At 35.7% G+C, this 24372-nt stretch overlaps 1 protein-coding gene across 1 annotated transcript in view; it reads right to left on the bottom strand.

Annotated features, from left to right (window-relative positions):
* The window catches only part of DPH6 (diphthamine biosynthesis 6), a 218449-nt gene that overhangs the window by 32792 nt on the left and 161285 nt on the right, over positions 1 to 24372 (bottom strand). The window contains exon 14 of the mRNA XM_026710609.2: positions 4048 to 4453. Within this exon, the coding sequence (XP_026566394.2) occupies positions 4048 to 4453 (406 nt within the window). The remainder of the gene's footprint in view (positions 1 to 4047; positions 4454 to 24372) is intronic.

The following is a 24372-nucleotide window of genomic DNA, read 5'->3' as shown; positions in this document are numbered from 1 at the left end:
TTAGATTATGCTTAGTAAATTAAATAATTTCTTGATTTTTAACTATTAAACCTAAACACAAAACTAGCCCTCATTATTAAAAGTAATATATGGGGAGTTAGCCAATTGAAAAATTAGAAAATTAATAAAGCAAGAAAAAAGAGAATCATAAAGTTATCTTAAATTTATCTTATGTTAAAATGCTAATTGCTATTAAATTACTAAACAATTCAGATTTATAGATAAATTATATATATTCATATTCATATATATATATATATATATATATATATATATATATATATATATATATATATATATATATATATATATATATATGTCCATTCACTTTTGAAAAATCCATTATTCTTGCAATTACTTGTTCCGGAGTATGCTATTTTAAAAACAAAACAAAACACCCAGTCTGTTTATTAGATTTCCAGTGAATGAAACATGAAAGGTCCAAGAGATGTTACCATCTTTTGTTGAGCTAACTGACTAGTGGGACTCATAGCTGATGATCAAGGGTTATGCTTTCTTCTCAATACTTTCCCTGATCAGAAAAATGGACTACATGGATAGCATGGATTACTATTTCTCCCAAGTATTGGAATGATTTTGAGACACATGTTTTGAAGTTCACCAGGTTCTCTTCCAGGTTCTCTCTCTTCTATTAACCCTGACTAATCTGGATGTTGTTATTCATTTTAAATGAAAAAGAGGAAAATAGACCACTGATTTGGAAGAGAGTCATTAGTACTACTAGTATTTTTCAGAAGACCTAAGGAAGTTAAACACATCCCATACAAACGATTGCATGCTATGATTTTCATAGCAGAACCTTAGGAAAGTTCTGTGCAATTTCCATATTAGCATATGAAGTTATAGTAGCTTTGCTTGCTGATATATGTCAATGCTGATTTCAGCCCACTCTCCCCTTTTAAAGAAAAGTATCCTTTGGTCAAAGATCTACTGAGCTCCAATCTCCATTTTGAGAAGGGCAACAAAATTAAGAGTGGAATAGGACACGTCATAAGTTTACACCTCTTGTAATCAGAATTTTCTAATATATCTTCTGAAAGATCCCATCTAATTCTCAAGATTATAAAGGGCATATGAGCTACTAACAGATATCTTTGAACAAAGGCTATCATAATAATATATCCAAAATTGTTACCACCTTATTTACATACATTTTGGCCTGAATCCCTGAGACACTTCTAGTATCTCAATGTCTTCTACTGAAAGAAACTGTGGCAAGGCACTCTATGAAAAGAGTTTTGACAGAAATCCTTATGCAAATAATGTTACAGTGAAAATGAAATAAAATTGCATGCCATACTTTGGTGTGGAAGGAATAAAACAATGATAAACACCAAGAGTGACAGTTAGCATTCAGAAGGTCAAGTAAGAATTTTTATCAACTATTAAAATCCTTGCTTACTACTCACTCATGTAGGCTAAAGAGAGTTTTTCCACTTTATATCAATAAAAAGTGTTTGGACCTTTTGGGATTTTTTAAAAAAATGTGTGACAGTATTATTTCATTTTATTGGAAATTATAAGTAAACAGACTTCTTAGAACAAATCAAGGTGGTGTTTTTTTTAACTGTCTGGCCATTATGAAATGTTCCAAATGTATCAAACAAAGTGGGACTAAAAATTATTGGAAAAATTATTTCAAACAATTGTAATTCTAGAGTTGAAAGGTCCCTCAGAGGGTATTTTTAGTCCAACCCTGTCTACTTAATTCAGATATTGTTTTTAAGCACAGTTAAGAAGTGGAATGAAATTGGATCACAGTCCTGGTAGTCGACATGACTAAACATAATCACCCACACTGCACTGAAACAGTTTCTATTTACTCATTCAGTTGAGATGGCAAATGTAGAGTTGCCATCTTTGCTAGTTGCTGCCTTTTAATCATGGAATGCTTCTGCAGCCACCCTTAGCTGTGAATCTAGTCATGTTTTTATTGCATGACATTCTCTCTATGGATAGGATTAAAGTTTTCTGCTTCAGTTTTCATTTTTAATACTACCTTATGAAAATATTTATGATGCTCCTTGTAAGACAGTTTGTCCTGTAGATGATTTCATAGCAGTTCAGAGTTACAAACTACACCAGAGATTAAGCAAGTATTTTATCACGTTGCCTTCTATTCTGCTGATTTCTCTACAAAGAATAGGATTAGTAATTTATATCTTTCTATATTTTTGTATAATGACTATGAACAAGGCTTCCTAAAGTCTTAACAGCGAGAAAGTATACATGCTGAGAAATAACCTAATTTGCCTGGTTGTCATATTAATGAACTTGTAAATGAGAATATGGAAATAAATAGTCATAATTTATGCTAAAACCTTCTAGAAGCATTAAAGTATTCTATGAAGTGTGTGTGTATATATATATATATATTTCGGCTTAATCTAATCCTCAAGAATTTACCATACCCTGTGCTTTCAACACAAAGCCTATAATGCCCTCATTTGGTAGGTGGAATTGTTACACAGAAGTTCACCATTAGGATCACACTTGCTTTAATACAACTTTACATTTCATCTTTGACTGACAGAAAGTTACCTTTCTCCTGTTTGAGCACCAATCTTTACCTTTTCTGACATCAGTAACATTAGTTAAAATGTAATCTGTTGCAACACAGAGAGAATCCATATTTTTAGATTTTGTGTTTGTGAGTTGCAATGGGCTGTTCTCTTTTGAAAAATTTAAGGCATGTACAAGTTAGTGTATGGAAAGGAATTCCTTCATTTGTTCGATTAAGTAGCCAATAAATCCAACTCTCAGGGCCAATTGGAAACTGCATTTGCATCCACTGAAATTGCTGGTTTTCTTCAAAGCCAGCCCTATATAAAGCACTCTACAAATACTGAAAGATTATCAAGGCATGCAACACTGTGACAGACTAATCACTCTGCTGAAACAATCATAGATTGGTAAACGAAGCAAAACTGGCAGAAGGCCCTTTGTGATTTTTGTGTCTTTGTTTATTTAACAAGTTTCTACCCCCTGCAATAAAAATTATTCTGGTGGCTGATACAGAATTATGTGGACTTTTGATATTTCTCCAAATTTTCTGCTTCTAAGATTGGGATATATGAAATTACTGGACCAAAGTTACTATGAACACAAATCAAATCATAAGAATTCTTGTAAACCCCTTCAAAGACCCTGAAGAAGAGAACAAATAATTCAGTCTAAAAGCATATTCTATTTGTGTTTAAAACAAACTATTGTGCCACAAATAATAGCCTGTCAGGTTATATTTTAATTTCTTCTTTCATGCACAAGCTGTGTTCATTTCATGTCACAAGTTTATTCCATCCTGTTTTTATATTTTAAATCGATTAAGCAATGTCAACTTGAATTTCCCCTGAATAATGCTGCAGGTTAGATATAAAAATAGGATGATACAATCTTTGAGAGGTAACATTTATGTCAGTTAATTAATATGGATAGTTGAGCTTTACATCTATCTCTTTTTCATGTTTGCACATTTGGAAGTTATCAGTGCCTGAGCTATACCCGCAGATTTATAACGCTCTATAGAGATTTAAAAGGCAAGACACTGAAAATCGCAATTCTTTTTCTGCACAGAACCTGGGTACAAGGGGTTTCCCATAGCAATACTGGTTTCCAGCATATAATCAAGAACAAATTAGCAGGTTTTTGCTATATTATATTCTGTATTTCCCAAGCCTGGAGTCATAGAGCAGTCTTAATCTTTGACACACTATATTTTAGAAACACCTAAAAAAAACTTGTTGTTAAATGAGCTATTTGAAAAATTTGAAAATATATATATAAACGTTCGGCTTTTAAAATTCAATTTAAATGAGATGTTTTGACCCTGGCACTGAATACATTTCTGAAACTAAGAAAATCTAGTTCAACATTTGGGTTTCAATTCTTTATTGTTTAATGTTTTTTGAGAAATGACGGATTATTGGGAAATCCTAAGTAGACCATACATCCACAAAACAAAGACAAAACCGCTTCATTATTTCACATTTTTTTCAGGGTACTTTAAAATAAATGTGACAGACTTACCTGTTTTCAGTGGTTCCCTTTCGATAATATTTGTTCGGAAGAATGTTCTAAAACTTAATGGAGTTATGTCACCATATTTTGACATCTTCTCTACAACTTGTTTAAACATTTCCACCATACCATGCAGGACTACATCTAAATTGACTGTAGAAGCTGATGATGAAGTCAGAGTTAAAGATATGGTAACAGCAGTAGCACATGTTGGATAGGATTGCACAGCCTCACATCTAATTTGGCAGCTTTCCAGTGACCTCATCTGTGTAAGTTTTTGCCTCTGTTGTTGTTGGTCTACAACTGCAATGACATGCCACTCAATAGAAGCAGCTCTTGGAAGAAAAGGTACCACAACCACAACTAGTTCTCCATGTATTGCAGGCATGTCATTATTTATGTCTTCCTCTTTTGTCTGGAAATAAAGCAGACCACGTCAAACATTAGAAAATATCATTGTTTAAAAGTGTATATACGGTACATATGTATACATACATAGAAGGAAAAATTATAAAGATTTAACGCACAAGGTCTGGCAAGCTATGCATTTCATTGTATAGATCAAACAAAGACACGTCACATATTTTTTTATTTTATGTGAACAAAATAAGATCAATAAAGAGGATGCAATAAAAATGTATTTCATAAGAAAATAATTCAGCTTTATTTTTAGACACAAATTTAATGTGGACTATATTAAATAATGAACTATCTTTCTGTTACATTGATAGAGAGTTGACAAACAGAAAGCTTATGATGGCTAGAAAAACAAATGAACAACAAATCAGAGAGAACCATTTTGTAAACCCAGATTGGATACAACCACCTGGTCAATATGAGAAATGGCCTTATGTTATTCATTACAACAAAAGAATATATAAACAATTTCAGAAACATAAAAAACTTTATTCCTGAAGCAGATATACATAAAGTACTATATTAACCTTTGTAGGCGGCCAATCTTAATCCTAACTAAGGCTGCTTGTTTCTGAGCCCATGGCTTTCCTTGAAATATAGAGTTTCTAGAAAAAAAATGATTGCAGTCACCTGGGGACACTTATTATTGATCCAAGGTTGTAAATCTGAGGTTGCAGAATAGAATTTATGCAAGATGCTGGTGGTGTAACTTAGCCTCTTTACAGAATAGTAGCACAGGGACATGAAAACTAGTTCCTGTTTCCTAAATCACCATAGCAGAAACTCCCAGGGTGAGAGTGGCCAGTTGTGGTGGGACTTTTCTCGTTCCAAAATCACTTTGCTTTCACTGGCTCTTGATAACTGATGCTTATTTCAGTTCTTCTTCACCTCACAGAGTGGTTTGCTGTCCATATAGTATGAATAATCACCTCCTCCTCCTCCTCCTCCTCCTCCTTTTCATTTCCTAACTGGTTTAGAACTAATAAAGGAGAATATTTGTAGCTTAGCGTTGAAATGAGGGGTCCCTGGAGATCTCTGAGCTTGTTTGTTTTCCTGTGGATGTTTCATTATCCTAATTAGGTAACATTATCAGTGCTAGTAAGAAGTGCTGCTTATTGTCAGTTTATATTCTGGTGTCTTGCCTGTCTGTATGGATGGGGGCAGTCTTAGGAATTCTTTGGTTGGGCTGTTTACTGATGGCTCTTTGACAGTTTCTTGATTGGGGTATTGCTTATTGCTTGTTGGTCTGAAGTTGACCTTGGAGTTAATTTATGATGATTTGAATGCTGATTACAAGCACTGGTCTAGAATTCCCTTCAACTGCTCCCAGACTAGTACTCCCAAAGCAGGCCTCAGGTTGATTTTTGTTTTTGGTTGTAACTGGTGAGATATCTCCCTGAACCTTATCTCCTCCAGTTGTATCTTTTTAAAAATGTTATTTTTGTGTAGTTAAGCTTTTAATTTGCTGATTAATTTCTTATAACTTGTGATTGGTTTTGTTGAATGTCTTTCTAAATCCAAAGAGAAAAGGGGGAAGGAGTAGCTTCGACACAATTAAGAATTGATTATTGGTTCCAGACTCAGACTTCATGTTAGTAAGTAAGATTTACTTTTCTTAAACAACCACCTTGAACTTATGGTTATTTATAAGAGGTTGCAGTTTATGAGGTAAAGGTAAAAGCAGAAAATAAAAATGGATGGGATATGCCTACCCCCCCCCCCCCTTTCTCTGCAAGAAATGTTTTTGCTGACTCAACAAAGTAGCTAAAAAAAACTATAGTGCACATAATACTCTGCATTTCAGGGCTGAATTCATGGCCTATCAGCATTTTATTGATGACATAGATTCTCTAGCATAGTTTCTCTAGCAAAAATGAACTCTTTTCTATATCTTTTAGAATATCCCCTAAGAGGCATTCCAGTAAATAGAAAATTAGTTGAATTCACCCCACTGAGATAAATTAAGTTGTGTCATGATACATTTTACAACTCAAATTATTCTTATTATCCAAAATAATGCAACACATATCTTCAAATGTGGCTTTTCTAAAAAAACAAAAACAAAAACCCAACAATTTATTTGCACTAGCTGCTGTGTATCCCAATTTGTCCAGTGGATTTATAAAGGTAAAGTTTTTCCAAACTCCAGAGACATTATACTTACATTTAATATCTGCATATCTAATCTATGCTCATGAAAATGGAGAATGACCTAGCTAAGTTTCCAAAGACCTGACCAATAATCCTTTATTAGTGCCTACTTATGTTGGGCTCACTGCTAAGAGAAGAACTGGAGGAAAAGATACAGATAAGAGTTTGGCTCCTATCCCAGAGAGGCTATCCTAGAAAGGCAAAAACAGAATCCCTGCCAGAATGAATTAATTTTCTTCTGCTGTCCTACACTTAAATATAGAACTCTTTTGTCTTGCTACCCAGGAATGGTCAATTTTTTTGTTCTTCTGAGGTTATAGAATTAAGGCAGGTTTTGGCTAGCTTGCTTCCCAATGGCCTTACAATTATTGTCCAGAAGACCCAAATCTGTCTTCTCATAAATTCAAAAGTGGACTTGTTTCAAACAGCAATCAAGACGATGATCTAGCTTTTCCTAACTATGATTTATCAAGAACAACACATCTTCTTCCCAAGTGGCATGCATCTCCTTCATCCTGTCAATGGCAGATGGAATACTTCTATAGTCTATCACTTGCTTTCCAGCAGCTATAGCTAAATAGCTCAGATTCTGTTATGGTGGACAGCTCTGTTCAGACTTCTACTTCTCTATCTTAACTTTCCTATCTCAGAGCCACCCAAAACAACAGATAAGCCCATGGACAAAAATGATCACCTACATCCCTTGTTCTCTGCCAGTTCCCTGTCACCTGATTTCCTGGTTTCCATATATACAAATGTCTCTTCTCATATGTGCTCTCTTTTCCAAATGATCACTATTCTCTACCCTTACAATGCATCTTTTGTCTTGAAACATTGTAGAATACTGCTTTCAAACTATCCAACCCAATACTTGTAGACTACTTTGGCCACTTTATGATTTCATTTTTAGAAGACTCCTGCCATAAATGAGGTTCTTTCCTTACACAAAGGTCCCTCTTCTGATATGCAACTCAGGCCTGTTTGATCTAATAAGTTACCCATTGTTTCAAATCATGTTTAATATCCAATGGCTATTTCCGGAAACAGTCTTCAAATGCAACCAGTGACATCCATGAAACAATCTCTATATTTCACTAATTCATCAGCTTTGCTTGAGTCCTTACATCCTGATCATGCTCCTTTTTCTTAACATCCCAATAAGTGAACTAAATATTGATTTGATACAAAGAATACTTAACAAAAGTATTTAAAGGTATTTAGTATTTAGTTTATAAAAATGTCCATAGTTGCAACCAGGGGTGGGCTCCTACTGGTTCTGTCTACCTCTGTAGAACCAGTAGCTCTGAAGAGCAGCAGACATAGAACTGTTTTTGTCCACCCACCCGCCTGGGCTCTTACCTGACCTTTATTTCCTGCTTTTTCAAGTTTAGCTGCCAAGCGAGGCACAGCTGCAGTTAAAAAAGCAGGAAAAAAGTACTTTTTCAAAGGCTGCTTATCAGCACGCAGCTGCTGCTCAGCTGTCCAGGCTGATGATGATTTACAGGCATGCTTGCAGCATGCAAGGAAGCACATCATAAATCACCGAACCTCGTAAATCACCGAACTGGTAGTTAACCCTGTCGGATCCCACCCCTAGTTGCAACAATAATTCTTCATGTGAAACCTTCCATTCACTAAAAAGTTATGCATGACAGAATTGAACCATGTTTCAAAAAACTTTTTTATGTGAAGATAGTTGAATGTTTTGATATCCAGTTACTCATTTCCTAGCTAGATTTAATTCTACCAATATTAACATGCTAATTACCAATTCTTGGGACAAACATTCTATGACTTACTCAAGATACATCTATAGGTGATGATCTGTAAATCCGCTAATAGATAATCTCCTTCCTGAATGCCCCTCTGTTTCACTCTTAGAAATCCAAATATTCATATTTCAGTTCAAACAGCAAAACTTCAGAATTCCTAAAAATAAATGTTTGGTGGGCATCCACATTAGCACTTCTTTTCACCCTTGTAAATAATTCTTTGCATTTCCAAAAACACTGGCTTAGTTGTATCATTGACCCAATATATAAAAAGTTACAAGAATGACCATGCTTATTATCAACAATTATTTATAGCTAATAAGCTATAAATTTTTGGATTTGATGCTATCAGAAATGCAATTTTAAAAAATAATAGAAATCTCAGAAACAATTTCAATAGAAAACAGCTGAATTACATGTCATCAAGATTTTCAACAATGTCTTCTTTGATATAAACTGGGACATTAAAAAAATAATAATAATGTATTAATCCAGTGAGTAATTTAGTGGGGTGTCTCTGTAATTATTTCATGAACGGCAATTAGTATTACAGTACTTATCAGCATCTTGCCTTCTATATTTCATTTCCCTCAACTCAATAGTTAATTCCCAGTTCATTGTATGCTTGCAATACATAATTAATGTGCCATGAATCTAATGATATAGACATTAACGTGATTTGACCTAATATCAAATCATTATATTAGGTTGCCCAGAGGAGATATTACAAAAAATAGACTGGCCTAACCTAGGACCATTGAAGAACAGATGCAAGTTTTTTCACTACATGCTACAACTAAAAAGATAAAAATTTCCAGGGAAGAAATGGTGAATTGACAATGGCTCTGGCTAAAAATACAAGTAGTCTTCAACAATTGACCCCAACATTTCTGCTCAGTGAGACATTTGTTAATTAATTTTGCACCATTTTATAACCTTTCTCGCCACCGTTGGTAAGTGAATCACTGCAGTTGATAAATTAGTAACGGTTGTTAAATGAATCTGTGTCTCCCATTGTTTTACTCATCAAAAGGTTGCAAAAGGGGTTCATATGACCATGGGACCCAGTAATGTTCATAAGTATAAACCAGTTGCCAATCATCTGAATTTTGATCACACGATCATGGGTTGCTACAAAGGTCTTAAGTGTGAAAAATGGTCCATAAGTTCTTTTTTTTCAGTGCCGTTGTAACTTCACTAAATGAACTGTTGCAAGTCATTCCTATCCAGATAAGGAGAGGACTTGAGATTGCTCAGACAGTTCTTCTTGTTCCTCATGGGAACTGAAAGACTGGGGTCCGCATATCTATGGCAGATTTCAAGAAGACTGTGGTACCTGGTAGGATTACAGCTATAGAAGATGAGGGAAAGCCATTTTTGGTCATCAACACCTTTAAGGATATGGGGTTCACATATATTTTGTTAGAATAGCTTTCAAAAATTGCTTATTAATGGTTTTTCATCTATTAGAAACTTTTGGACTTAACATGTTTTACAGCTCCAGGTGAATTTCTTTCAATCCTTAGTGAAATAAGTTTTAAATATTTTAAGGACTTAATTTTTTTGTCAATAAACAGCAAAGTAATGATCAGAACTTTAATTTTGAAAATTACAAATGAACAATGATTGAATTGATGGCTGGCAATTCTGGACTTTTGTTTCTACAATGCTAATTTGTACAATTGATCTTTTCAAAGGAATTGAAGATCCAGATTGTTAAAATGGGAATATAGCGAGCCATGGTGGTGCATTGGTTAGAATGCAGTATTGCAGGTCAACTCTGCCCACTGCTAGGAGTTTGATCTTGACTAGCTCAAGGTTGAATTAGCCTTCCAACCTTCCAAGGTTGGTAAAATGGGGATCCAGATTGTTGGGGCAATATGCTGATTCTATAAACCATTTACAGTTACAATAGCTAATGTTATTGCAGATATAAAACTTATTGGATCAAAGTTAAAATAGATATGCTATTTCTGATAACCGTTAATGACGTTTTGCTGATCAGACTGAACAGGTTTTAATGATTTGTTTATAGATAAAATATGATATATGGGCACAAGAGAAAATTTTAAGAGCAGGTAATGAGTCACTAACATTGTTTATTCTTGTTATGATGAAGGGAGAAGTCATTTATTTATTTTCTTTACAAATAGTTTTATTCTTTTTCTATTTTTTCTTTTCTGCAGTTTCTATTCTTTCTTTTTTTAAGTTTGTATCACTTTTTGTCTTTTTAATTATAATCTTTAATAAACATCTTCAGATTTAAACAAATAGGTTTTTAAACAACTCTTTTAACAATGGACCATCACTTAAATATTGGTTCTGTATATTTCATCTAAGTATTTTGTTCCAAAATAATCTCTCCTCCTATCTCTTAATAAACCACATAATAAGCAATGCAAGTATTAATGACTGAAGCTTTCTTTGCCTGGATCTCTACTAGTAACAACTTTTTTCCTAGCAATTTGCTTACACTGCAGTTTGAAATAGTAAATACTATATGCTGGCTGACCTTTGAATGGAAAAATAATTACTAGTTAAAATAGTAATTTTATCTGAAGTCGATAAGGCCATAACATTCTCTCTGCCTTCAATTCACAGGCTAAATTTTCATCCACTCTGTCTTGACTTCGAGAGGAAGGAATAATGACAGGTTACAGGCACTTTATTTCAAAATTCGCTCACAAAATTATTGACAATCATTTTCAGCCTCACACAAAAAAAGTCTCTGCTGCTTGACCCTTGTGAGCTGTTTACATGAAAAAATGCACTTACATCTATATTAACAATAGTTAAGTCTAATTCCCCATCAAAACTTACAGCAATTTCTTTAGCATGCTTGTGCTTGATATCAGAACAAAAATAGGGATAATTTGCCTCAAATTGCAGTCACTTCAGTCATAATAAAATCTCACTGAGTACTGTTTGCTTTCAGCATTCTCATTAGGCAAGCTGGGGCTATTATTAAGGTACAACCACATAACTGTTATATTAGCACTTAAAGTATAGCACAGTAGCCCCCTCCAGGAGATGAATTCTAACCTTGTCAATATAATTCTACTTCCAATGCTACAGAACAGTTTGAAAAGCTGAATACTGAAGCTTTATGTTAGGGGAAAAAAAGTCATGCTCGTTCAGGCTTAAAGGCCACTTGGTTGGCCCAAGGTGCTGAGGTAAGGTTGGAAAAAAGCTGCCTCAGATCAAGTCAAGCTTTGAGACCAAACTTCCTATTTTCTTATACTTGTCTTAGGCTGTTAAATCAATTACTCTGTATTTCTGCCTGCCTTCAGCTCCCATTTAGAATAAGGGAAAGAATAAAAGGCCAAGACAAAATTACAATTTCAAAGTTAACAAATGATCATCATTCCAAGTGAAAGACTATCTACCATGTAGCCACATATTCACATAACCTCACATTTTAGAGGCTTCAACCTTTAAAAGATGTGTTTTTTGACGGAGTTTTCAAGATTCTCCTTCCTCCCCCTCCCCAATCTTTTGAAACTTGGTCAAAATATTTTAAAAAGAGAGAGAGAATAAAGAGCATGCTTTGTAGGAAACAAAAATGCTTGACAATTTTGAAAAAACCATTGATGATTATTTATTATTATTTTGGAATACTTTTTCTTCGACATATAAAGGATTCAAGACATTCCTTACAAGGATATTAAACAGAAAATATTGAGTTAATGTTATTAATGTTACTATTATGCGTACTAGTCTTACTTGTTGCACCTGAGGATACTATTAAAAGACTAGGAACCTCTCTCAGGTGATCTAAGATCTCCCTGGTGAATACCTTTGAATTAGAATCAACTCCTTTTATTCCTGCTTAAAGCGTACATGAACTTACTGCTTATGAGTTGGTTTCCTCGGGCTGGTATCCTTAGATGTATCGAACTACAAGCTCCATGAATTTAGCCATAGCTTTAATAGAAAGTACTTTAAGTATTAGAGTTATGGTATTTAATTTGAATGTGTGTCTCCCATTACAAATTTTTCATATCACGCTGAATTCCACTATCAACGGATCTTTTTAAACTTACAGTGAAATCTCTTTTATATGTTCCCCTGATTTTCTAGTCTGATATGTTTTTCAATTGCTTAGCCTTTCTACAGATATGAATCTAGGTTAGAGTGGTCTGAAGTGCCAATAAATGCTAGCATTATTTCTTTTTTTTAAAAAAAATGTTTCTTTGCTTCAATTACTTAGTTGGTGCAGGAAAACTGTACCTATGGCAAACCCTACTTTTAGCCAACCATTATCTCCTGCCTCTTTCCTCTTCTTTTTCAACAACTGATTTTTTTTCTGTACACAGTGGCAATCTCATCTGTCCTTTGTAGTTCCATAACAAAAGTTACAGGAAAATGCTGAATTATTTAACAATAACAACAACAACAAAAGCCAAAATTGCATCCCCAGCTAAAATTATTATTTCAAGAAATATTTCAGAATATAATATGGAACATGGAACTGTTTGAAAAAGGAAACAACTGAACATTAACAAATCGAATTAAAGGACGTTTCATGCAATAACTGCTCTTCAGGATCCATTCCAATGTCTATGGAGATTCTCAATCATCCAGATTATGGTTGTCCCAAAAGTGCTTTTCAAAGGGCAACTGGACTTTGTTTTTTTCCCTGAAAATATTTCACTTTTCATCCAAGAATTTTCTTCAGTTTGCCTTTTGAAAAGCACTTTGGGAGATCCATTGCAATATGTATATTCTTTTTTAACCAAAAAGTTCAGCATAAAGATGTCATTAAAGAGCCATCTTTTCTATTTTATTTGTTTACAATATTCTGACCAGCTGCTTACATTTGCAGTTGGAATTTGATATAAAAATAGAACTTCGGATTTCTGTTCTACATGTCAATAACATGACATCTGATTTTAAAAGCGACAAACTTTCAGAATTCTTTTAAATGCCATATGTATTGCAGACAGGATAATATTTTACAGCACTCACAATACAAGTTTGGTAGATGCTACTATCAGACAGATTCATCCAGTGGAGATACTCAAGAGATTTAAATGACCCATCTATATAACTGTGAAGATGCTCAATTCTCTTTTGTGAAAGACTGACCATTCCCCACAGTTTTCCTAATGGAATTTCCACATAATAAGTAACAACGTTTTTGTTGGTAGGCTACTTTGTTCTGAAGCTTAAACTGATGCACTCGTTTATGCAGACAGCATGAAGAAGGAAGCTTTCAAATGTATAATTTATAGGATCATTAATCCTGACACTTTCATAATCAAACCTGCCACTGAAGATGCTCAAAACTACAACACCTTTGGGAATATTCTTCTTTCATGAACCCATATATATACAGCAATTCATCATTTTCTTTAATTTGGAAGAAATGGAAGGATTAGGAATCTTCATTTTTCTGGATTGCAAAAGAGACAGGAAAACTGTCTCTTCCTATCCTGTGGTGATAGGAATAATAATTTCAAAATTAAAAAGCTCTAAGTGAAATGTTATGGCTTCCAGAAAAATCTCAGGATCATATTTACAAAAATAGGAAACTTTAAATATTCCCTTTAAATATTGTCATTCCAAGAAGTATAACACTACAGATGTCTCCCCACCATTAATATCGGGTAATTATTATATATTAAAATTTTTGGTGTTATAACACAGACAGGACAATCAGGCTTGGAGCTTTATAATATGTTGCTAAAACTGCCTCACAAGGATTGCACAATAATTGTGATTTTAGGAAACATAGGAATATGTGTCCAAGAGGATCTAAATACCTTTCAAAACTGATGGTTTTGACATATTGTCTCTGTCAACACAGATCAGACACAGGTTAGAACCTTTATTAAAGCCTGCCTTGTGGCAATAGGAACTTATTTCTCCACACTTATTCAATCCAAATGTCATCTGGTGGCCCTGTTTAGTACAACCTATTCCCTAGGGGCTGGATGATCTTGTCCTGACTGGGATTTGGACCTATGTTACCAAGATGAGTTTAATCCCATTAATTCTGAGGAAAGGAATAGGATTCTTGGTGCTGTGGATGTATCAATGTGTTTTAGAGCCAGGCCTCTCCTAGCTGGTTAAAGCCTCCAGAGATGGTATATGTGTGTGTTGGGGGGGCGGGGGGGGGGGCGGCCATCCATGAGATAGTAAATGTCTTCTTGAGAAATGGAATGGTTCTGCTGAGTTTGGAAGAAGTAGTAGTCTATTCCTTCTTCAATAAACTGTTACAGGATCCTATAGATATGAATCATTTTCATCCAGTATCCCACCTTCTGGGAAAGGTTGTTGAAAAGGCTGTTGGCCTCTTAAAGAGTCCTGATAAAAGCAGGGATCTCTACTCCTTTAAGTCAGGTTTTACGTTAAGATACTGTACTGTATTGTTCTGAGAGAATTTTGATTCAACTTGTGGATAACCTGAGGTGGGACATTCTTGATCTCCTTTGGACCAGTTTTTAGATTTGAGACTGCAGGCTATTGTTTTACAATTGTGCTCCTCCATCCTTTGGGGTCAACTGATGTTGGTTGAAGAGAAGAGCACTAAATCCCTTAGATCTCTACTTTGCATAGTAACATAAGGTTCTATAATTACTCTTTTAAAATATTCATGAAATTTTGTTCCAGTGTTTGGGAACACGCTCTCTCTCTCTCTGGTATCTGAATGTGAAAGAACAGACTTTGATTTAACCCTTCCAGAATCGAGTACTTGTAGCTTTTTGCCTTCGTGGATCCAGGAAACAGACACTTTCATCCTTGACTCTGAGGAGAGTTGCACTCCCTATTTGAATTCAGTGCACAATTTAGAAATCTTCCTGGACTTACAGCTCCTACAGGACAACTTGGTCTTCTGTGCTAATTGCATCTGTTCCTGTTTCTGCTCATGGTCACTCACACCTTACTCACCCAACTGAATTATTGCAATGTGCTGTACTTGGGAGACTCTTGAAGACCATCCAGAAGCTTCAAATGATCCAGAATGCAGTAGTGAGTAGTGATGGACATTCTTTGCTATGCCTATGTGACAACATTATTCTGTGAGCTATGTTTGCTTAAAATAATCTTCTGTACAATGCAAGATATGATTATCACTTATAAAGTCCTACAAGGCATAAGATTAGGTTATTGTGAGATTGCTTGCTACCTAGGGCAGTGATAGCTAACCTTTTTGGCACCAAAGGTTGGCGCCCAAAGTGCACATGCATGTGCACATCCCCAAAATGCAATATGCGCCCTGGTCATATGTGTGTGACCCCCGCATGTGTGCTCTGTCCCCCATGCATCGCGTGTGAGCCCCACGCATGCACATGCGACCTCTGTGTACGCCCCACCCATGCACATTCATGGTAGAGACCGAAAGACAAGCTGGCTGGTGGGAGGCAAGCGTATGCAGAGCAGAGCTGGGGCGATGGCTTGCGTGCCCAGAGAGAGGGCTCTGCATGCCACCTGTGGCACGCATGCCATAGGTTCGCCATCATGGACCAAGAGCATTTGGCCATCCCGTATGCTCTAACAGGGAAGGGTTTCTGCAGGGTCCCTAGCTGTTGTGGTTCACTGGCAGCAGATGCAGATGGCTGAAGTCTCGGAGAGTGAGGACTCAGATGAGGGGCCTGCGTGTGAGGCAAGGATACGGCCAGGACCATCAGGGAGTAGAATGCTGCCTTCAAAGATTGTGGAGGCTTGCAGCAGTGATGAAGAGATTCCTGAGGAGCCTGTGCCCAGTGCGCGCAGGGCTGCTTGAAGGAAAGAGCAGCTGCAGCAGCATGGGTGACTTGGGAGTAAGGCTGCAAGGTAATGGCCCCTCCCTCAAGAGATAAAAGCCAGCTGAGAAACTGGAGTTCTTTGAGGAAGCAAAGAAGTTTTGCACTCAAGCCTCGTGGACGTTCAAATTATCTTGGTTGGTGTCTGGAGACTCTCTGTGTTTGAAATCTCTCTTAGTAACTTTATCTGGTGTTCTTTGTAGCCTTGCACTACCTTGGCAAGGCTCATTCTTATCAGAGATAATTAATTTGAAACAGCCTTTTAACCGTGAAGGAATGGAATTCATGAAGAATCATTAAAAGGTTTTTCTGTTGCCTCTGTTTCATGTTTGTTTCCTTGGAGCAAGGTTTGGGTCAGAACACTAACTGAGAATCCCTTCCCAGTGGTGGTCCCTGACTTTGGAATCTGCCCTCCAGTATGATTGGCCTATATAGGCCTTTATGAAGGAAGCTCTTTTCAGAGACTTTTAGATGTGGATTACAGGATGATTCTCAATTGCTTGAGTTGCATTATATTTTAGTCTGGTTGCCATTTTATTGTTTTAATTGGTTTTTAATGTATTAGCTTGCATTCGGGGCTTATTTGTTTACTTTTTGTCTGCCACCTATAGTCTCTGGGTTGGATAGCGATAGAAATGTTATAAATAAATAAATGGTTAATTGAGATGCAACTGAATCTCAATTTACTTTAGTTTAGTCACATGAAACAGACCTCTTAGGAATGGGTTGAGGTCAATGAAAGTTAGTTTGAGAGTAAAGGAGTGGGGATTTAAGCATGTGACAACAGAGTCAGATAGTGAGTTCCAGACATTGACCATTCTGTTGCTGAAATCGTACTTCTTGCAATTAAGTTTGGAGTTGTTTACATTAAGTTTATATCTGTTGTGTGCTCTTGTGTTGTTGTGGTTAAAGCTGACATAGATATTAACTGGTAAGACATTATAACAGATAATTTTATGTACTATGCTTAAGTCCAATCTTAGCTGGCATAGTTCAAGATTGTCTAAGCTTAGAATCTCAAGTCTGGTGGTGTAGAGTATTCTGTTGCAAACAGAATATTTGATTTAATTGAATCATTTCTGTGGATTATGTTCATAAAAAATGTCCTTTGGTACAATCTAGGTATCATGTAATTAATAAATGGTCACTAATTAAAGTAGGGCATGTTTTGGTCTCCAAAGTTATAACAGAGAAATAACTGTATTGTAGTTTATATAATATAAAATATTATAGGGAGTTGAATAATCCAACAACTGAGTACAATGAAAGCCCAACCACTTTTTTTTTACTCATGTTCCATGCAAAACACATGTAAAAAGAGACAGAGATTTGATTCTGTGGCTTCCATCTTCATTTTCATTATCCTGTCTCCCCAAAACACCCCTGATTATTTTCACCCTTTTTGTAATCCTAATGCATGAACACAAGCATGAGATGGCACCTTACCCATTAAGGGCTACATTCTCAGTTGTTGAAAAATTCTTCATATTTAAACAACCATATCGTAATACATTTTATACTTACTAAAAGCCAGAGAGATTATTTTGAAAGCCAAATAACCTAAAGAGTAAGCATAATAAAAATGAAATAGGTTACAGTTTATTAGCAGCGGGTAGCAGATGTGGTAAAATTCTTGCCAGCTTCCCCACTTTTCTTCCCCAGCAGGAACTTTCTATCAAACTGTGTGTTAGATCTTGAATATAATGCAAGCTGCTGTTACAGCAATTGTACCCTCTGCACTGCCCTATTATACTGAGATTTCTGTTAGAGTTCCTACTTCTTTCTTTCTAATAATAATGTTTAAATATATCCTGCAGAGGTAAATGTAAAGGCAGGTATTATGTGCCAGCTAAAAATAAGATAGCAAAATATGAAATTGATTAGAAAATAATTCAATATTGAAAGGTCATTTTTCTTGCCAAACGATAGGTTCCTATGACAAGATAAAAATAATGATTGAAGTTAAGATTCCTCGAGGTACTTTTCAAACATAAATATTCAATATATCTGTTACAATGGGAAAGTAAAAATAACTGTTTAAGGAACCAAGTGTTAAACCGAGAGCAATATAAAATAGATGCAAATCAAATCTGTCACACAGAATATGTTCTCTAAAATTTTTATTCTCTGGGATGCCAAAAGTAAGCCCTTTTGGAAGGAGAGGTAGCTAAGCAGAGTTAAGAGGATTTAAGAGTAGAAAAAAAATCTAAATGATCAAATGTAGCTATGAAGGCATACTCAAATAATAAGTTGTAGAATCTACTATTTTGTAAGTGTACTTTGTGAGTTACATTGAGATTCAGAACAGAAATGTGTTAAGAGTATCTTTGAACGCTTCCTTCACCTCTGAATTCATCTAAAAAGCTGAATGTTGGCTTTCTTTAATAATTTTTATGTTGCAATTGTAGACTTCTGATGGAAACCAAAAATGTAATTAACATGTGCTAATTGGAATGCTACTCTAGGATAAAATAGACCATATAACATAAGGGTTTTTTTTCTCCTTTTAAGATGTGTTTATGTTGTGACAAAGCAATCCTCAAAGTGGCATTAATCTGTACGTTGTATCTGTTGAAGATGTGGAACTTGTAAAACAAAGCAAACCTTATACTGATCTAAACAGATTGGGGAGACGGGGGTATTCACACTTCCCAATATTCAGTAGTTTTTCAAAGCCTATGTCTCCATAAAATAATGTAAAAGATACACACACATACACACACTGTTTTTAACAGCCCTGTTTCAATTAAATAATTAATTAAATTAATAAATTAATAATTAAATCAAATTAACAAAGATCAACATTCGGCGTTACTTGTGTGAGATAGGTGACCATGTAAATAAGATAATTGTTTAAAAATACCAAAATACCAAATTGTACAGAAAGAAAACTAAGCTTGAATAAATTTGAAATCAAAATGCCACAGAAACCATGATTTGCTTCTCCTTCTACAACTTCAGAAGGGGAAGATAGGAAAAAGCCTTTGTATCCAAAAAACCCAAAAACAAAACCACCAACAACAACTATAATTAAAAACAGATAACATTAGGTTCAATGGAAAAAACTTATCTTGGCATAGCTTCCTGAATTCTCTTGAGAGAAGAGCCTTGAGAAGTTACATCAGCTTCTCCTCATCACTAGTTTCTTTGGTGGAAAGAATGAAGATTTAACCAGGAGAGCCAAGAATGCCTGCCTGATCCACTGATTGTGATCAACACCCCACAATATCAAAATTACTGAAAGAGCTAATAGGCTCAACAGTTTCCCATGTCAATCTCCAACAATTAAAGATTGGCTTCTATTGCAAGCCCACATTTAATTGTTTAGTCTTAGTATAATCAGAAATTTTCATGACCTGATGACTAACTATCCCAATCTAAGCTCTGTACACTTCAGTATAAATTCTTGTTAAATGAAACAACAAAAGGCTCATTTATAGCATAATTAAGCTATCTGAACATCATGGCATATTGGAAGTCTATAATATCCCTAAATAGATAATCCTATACCTATTTACCACTGAATTAGCCCCATGAGCTAAAACAGATCACTTTTAAAGAGATGTACTATATGCCAGGTTTATGTATAAATCCATGCACATGAGAATATTTCTCACAGAGATCCAACAGAATGCTATAAGCATGCCTTATACTAGCCAAAAGCATTTATTCTGCTTCACAGATGAAGAAGAAAAACACAAAGTAAAGTGATTATTCACTGCTGAGCTGGCAGGCATGTTGCTGGGTCACTGGCTGGCACATACTGTGCTGTGTGGAAGTTGAAAGCAGCATTAAAATAGGACTAGTTCATATTCAACTCACTTTTTGCATCCACATCTGAATGAAGTAAAAGTATAGGAAATGCATCCAACCTCCCCACCCCCAAAAAAGAAAAAGAAAATTTATAAAGGATTAAATAAAAAGACTACTTCGCTTCTCTGATTTAAGTTCAATTAGTTGGAAGTAAATTCTGCAAAAGTCAATGTGCCAACATTTTAACTGTTTTAGGATCAGAATGCATGTCATTTAGAAGTAATAGGCATTAAACATACATGGAATGTTTGCATTGCAGACAGATATTGTCCCCTCCTCCCCAATATTTTTGAACATATTTTTTGGGAGGGGGGGGTCTTTTCCTTTTTGTTTTCCAATAGACTAGTTTGTTTGCTAAATAGGGATAAGTGGGAGGATTTTTCTTGGGAATAATGTACAGTATAAATTGATTGGAATTTCAGATGTGTTGCACAAGAATGTCCTTATCTCCCCTTAGCAAATATTCAGCAAATGCATTCTTTGTTTCTACTTATTGATTTAGTAGTTGAAGTGAAAATATTTCTTTCTTTGAAGGCTGTGCAATAGTTCATTTCTGACAAAAGTGCATTTATTAGATGAGTGCTATAAAAGTAGAGCCCAAACAGGGCTTCGGGAAAAAAAGGAAAGCATCAGCATGCTCATGAGAGCTCTTAAAGGTTGAAATACAAAATTAAATTAAGATAAACTAAAGCTCCCAACACTACTCTTATAAAAATGACAGCATCTTGGGATTCAGGCTTTTTTATAGCAGTTTGCTAGGGAAGACAAGATGGTGGTTTCCTGGGAGTTGGAGACAAAGATAGGGAATTATGGGAATAGCTAAGGACTCAATGTGGCCGATGAGCATTGTCTTGATCCCAATGATGCTGCTTGTTTCAAGAATCTTTCCAGCTTAAAATGGGCTGAATTTAAATGGCTAAATAAATCTCTGTGCCCGCTCCTTTCTAAGAGAAAAGATTGAGTTGCAACTAAGAGAAGAGAATATATGTAGCATAGAGTTGAACTGTGGTGTTCTTGATGTTCTTGAACATGCATGATGTTTTGTTACCCAACTAAGTAACAATAGTTTGGGATTTTCTCCCTGTTTATATACAGCAGCTTGAATTGCCATTGTTGGTGGGGGTGTTGTTTGCTCCTTAGTAGTTCCTTGCTTAGGGTATTGTTTTCTCCTTGTTTGTCTGATGTTAATCCCAACATATCTGGATGTAGTTTGCTGCAGATAGTGTGTTCTAGTTTTCTTGTTTCCATCTCAGCCTTTTTACTGTCACTTTTGAATGGGGTGTAAGTATGGTTTATCTCTGTGTGTCTTTTGATAACTGATTTGTCTGAATGCCACGTTCCTAGTAATTCCCTAGTGTGTTTGGATTTAGCTTTTTGTAGAATGCTCAGAGTTTTGTTGATTGAAAGTATGGCTGAAAACTGTCTATGTGTTCGTGAGATTAAGAGTTTCATTGTGCCTTCTGACTGCTAGTTGATGTTCAGAAATATACTCAGCTAGTCTTCTTTCTGTCTGCCCTACACAGTGACTGTTACAGTTGTTACATTATAGATTATCTTTACATTGTATTTGTACTTTATCCTTACACTGTAATTGTATCTTTAGGAAAGTCTTTCTTTATATAATTCTTTGTTTATATGCAGACCTAGAGGTAAATAACAACTAGGCCTATAATGGTTCGTAAAACCATGATACTAAAATCCTATATATTTTACTGTGTAGATGCATAACATGCTGTAACAAAAGAGCCTCTGGGTAGTACGCCAGAAATCATCTAAAGAACAAAGAAATGAGAGCGTCCAGGGCAAAAATGAAGCTATATACAATAACTACCAATTTTATGGCATTTATTCAATCCATATACCACTTCAAGCTGGCATAGTTAATGATCCATCTTCCTACTTTCCTGACTACAATCACAATGTGAGATGGATTCGTCTGAGAAAGACTGGCCTAAAGACACCCAGCTGGCTTTTGTTCTTCTTCTAGCTGCTGCCCAAGCATCTTAACCAATGCACAATTATAATTTTGGAATGGGGGGAGGGGGAGGGACTGGATTCCAGACAATAATTCCAGACAATTTTTGTTGTTTTTTAAAAAAACATAATAGTACCTTCATATTCCATTGTGGTCTCCAATCAAATAATTCAAAAACATATAGAGCTCAACCATCTAGGCATGACCTTTGTCAAATATTTCCATTATAATTGTCTCATAAGAATGCAAAATGGTTACATAATATTAACCCCTGGGAAATGAGGTTTTCAAGATGCAAGAAAAAAATTATGCCATTACTGTGCTGTTTTGGACAGACCAAACATTCTCTTTCAAGCCACTTTAAAAGGTAAAATCAATTCACTTTCATGACTTTTCAATATGCTGATGTGACAGATCTGACAAAATTATTGCTTTCAGTTGTAATTCTATAGAATTCCAAAATGGATTTTCCATGAGTAATCTCTTTTATTTTTATCATTGTTTATTTCTACTACTTCAACATATATCCTATAGATGCATTATCTGATCTCTTAATGTTTCAGGTCAGAATATTTAAAATGGAATAATATTCCCTATCAACAGATTATACATAGACACACACATACACATGAATGTGCAATGATCATTTCCATAAAAATGAAGGCTAATGTTGATGATGCTGAAGGAAAAATAACAGGCTAAACTGTAAAAAGGGTAACACAGGCATATATCAAAAACATCCCAGAAACCACCAACAGACTATTCCAACCACATGGCATCACTGTAGTACACAACTAAAGCCTTCAAAAAAATATTAAATAAACCAAAAGACTCAGCAGCCCCAGGAGAAGAAAAAAAAAGAATAGTCATTTAAAAGTATACTGAAAGGACTGTAACAGGAGTGTAAAACTATGTAGAACAAATAGATAGAAGACTAGCCCAGCACATTCATGAACACCAACTAGCAGTCAGAAGACATGATCAACACTCCTTAATTTCATAACACATGGACAGATTCAATCATAGTTTCAGCAGGAAAACTCTGAACATCTAGATCAATGGTCACCAACCAGTGGACCGGGGAACACTGGTGGGCCACGAGAAAATTTTGATGGTTTGCAGAGAAATAGTCACCCCCCAAGCACCCTCCAAAGCAATTAATCCAGGTTGTGCGGGAACACAAGGCTGCACTGCCCACATGGCTCACGGGAACACAAGGCTTGCATCATTTGCATTGTGACCAACATGAGATAGTGAGGGGAGGTGAGAAAGGGCGGAGGGGGGAACCTGACCCATTAGCCCCACACACCTCGCCTGGCCACCAGGCTGCTTCTTTCCACTTCTTTCTTCTGCTGCTTTTGGCTGCATGTAAGGAAAGCACCAAAAGTCTTTGCTTCTCTCCCTCAAACTCCACCAGAAATGAGTCCTTCGGACCCTGTAAAGCACCCTGCTCCAAGAGGCTGTGTCAACGTGACAAGTCTCACAAAGACTCATTGCTGGTGGAGTTTGGGGGAGAGAAACAAAGACTTCTGCTGCTTCTGCTGCTTTCCTTGCATGAAGCCAAAAGTCTCTCTCTCTCTTTCTCTCCCTGAGAACGGAGCTTGAGATAGTATCCTGTGATCCCAAATAAAGAATGATCGATCGGTAGGAAAATGGGATGGGGAATTTTCCTGCAGACTTTTTTGGGGATTTTCCCAGGGTCTCTGGTCTGTGGGATTTAAAATTATGAGTTTGGTGGTCCCTGAGGTCCAAAAGGATGGCAACCTCTGATCTAGATGAAGCCAAGTACAAAAATGCCAGAAAACCTGGAGGCCTTGCACTCAAACAATTAGGCCATTCACAGGTGCATAACAACAAACAATATCTACATATCACTCAAAAAAAGGTAATTATTAATTCCAAAAGGAAACAAAAAGACCAAAACATCTCCTCACCAGCATTCAACACTCATATTGGCAGAGATAAACACTAACAGTAGACCAACAATCAAGTAAATAATACCCCAATCAATGCAGACATACAAACAGTAAACTTTAGTCTAATCAAGCAACCACCAAGAACACTCTCAACACTGACAAGGCAAGTCACTAGTATATAAAAAAGCACAAATCCTACTTCCTTCTAGTACTGATGATGTTATTTAGCTTGGTAATGAAATGTCTGTAAGAAAACTACCAGCTCAGAGCACCAAGGACCCTACCGTTCAACCCTGAGCTACAAATATTCTCTTCTATAGGTTAAGCATATTTAAGAATCCCTGTATTATACACAGCACAGATAGAATATAGTTCAACTGAATTTGGTACAAATTCAAATTCAAGGAGCATTGAATCAGAACTCTTACTTAGACCTTGACTTGCTTGAAGACTATTTTAAACATGGAGAGAGCCAAGGAAACAAGAAGAAAGCATGAATGGGAAATTTGTTAAGTCTTGGGTGTGCTTGGCATGATTTCCTA

Source organism: Pseudonaja textilis, chromosome 1 (genome assembly GCF_049901715.1).
Source record: "Pseudonaja textilis isolate UNSWEBS1 chromosome 1, rPseTex1.2, whole genome shotgun sequence".
NCBI lineage: Eukaryota > Metazoa > Chordata > Lepidosauria > Squamata > Elapidae > Pseudonaja > Pseudonaja textilis.
This window is presented reverse-complemented; position numbering and strand designations above follow the sequence as displayed.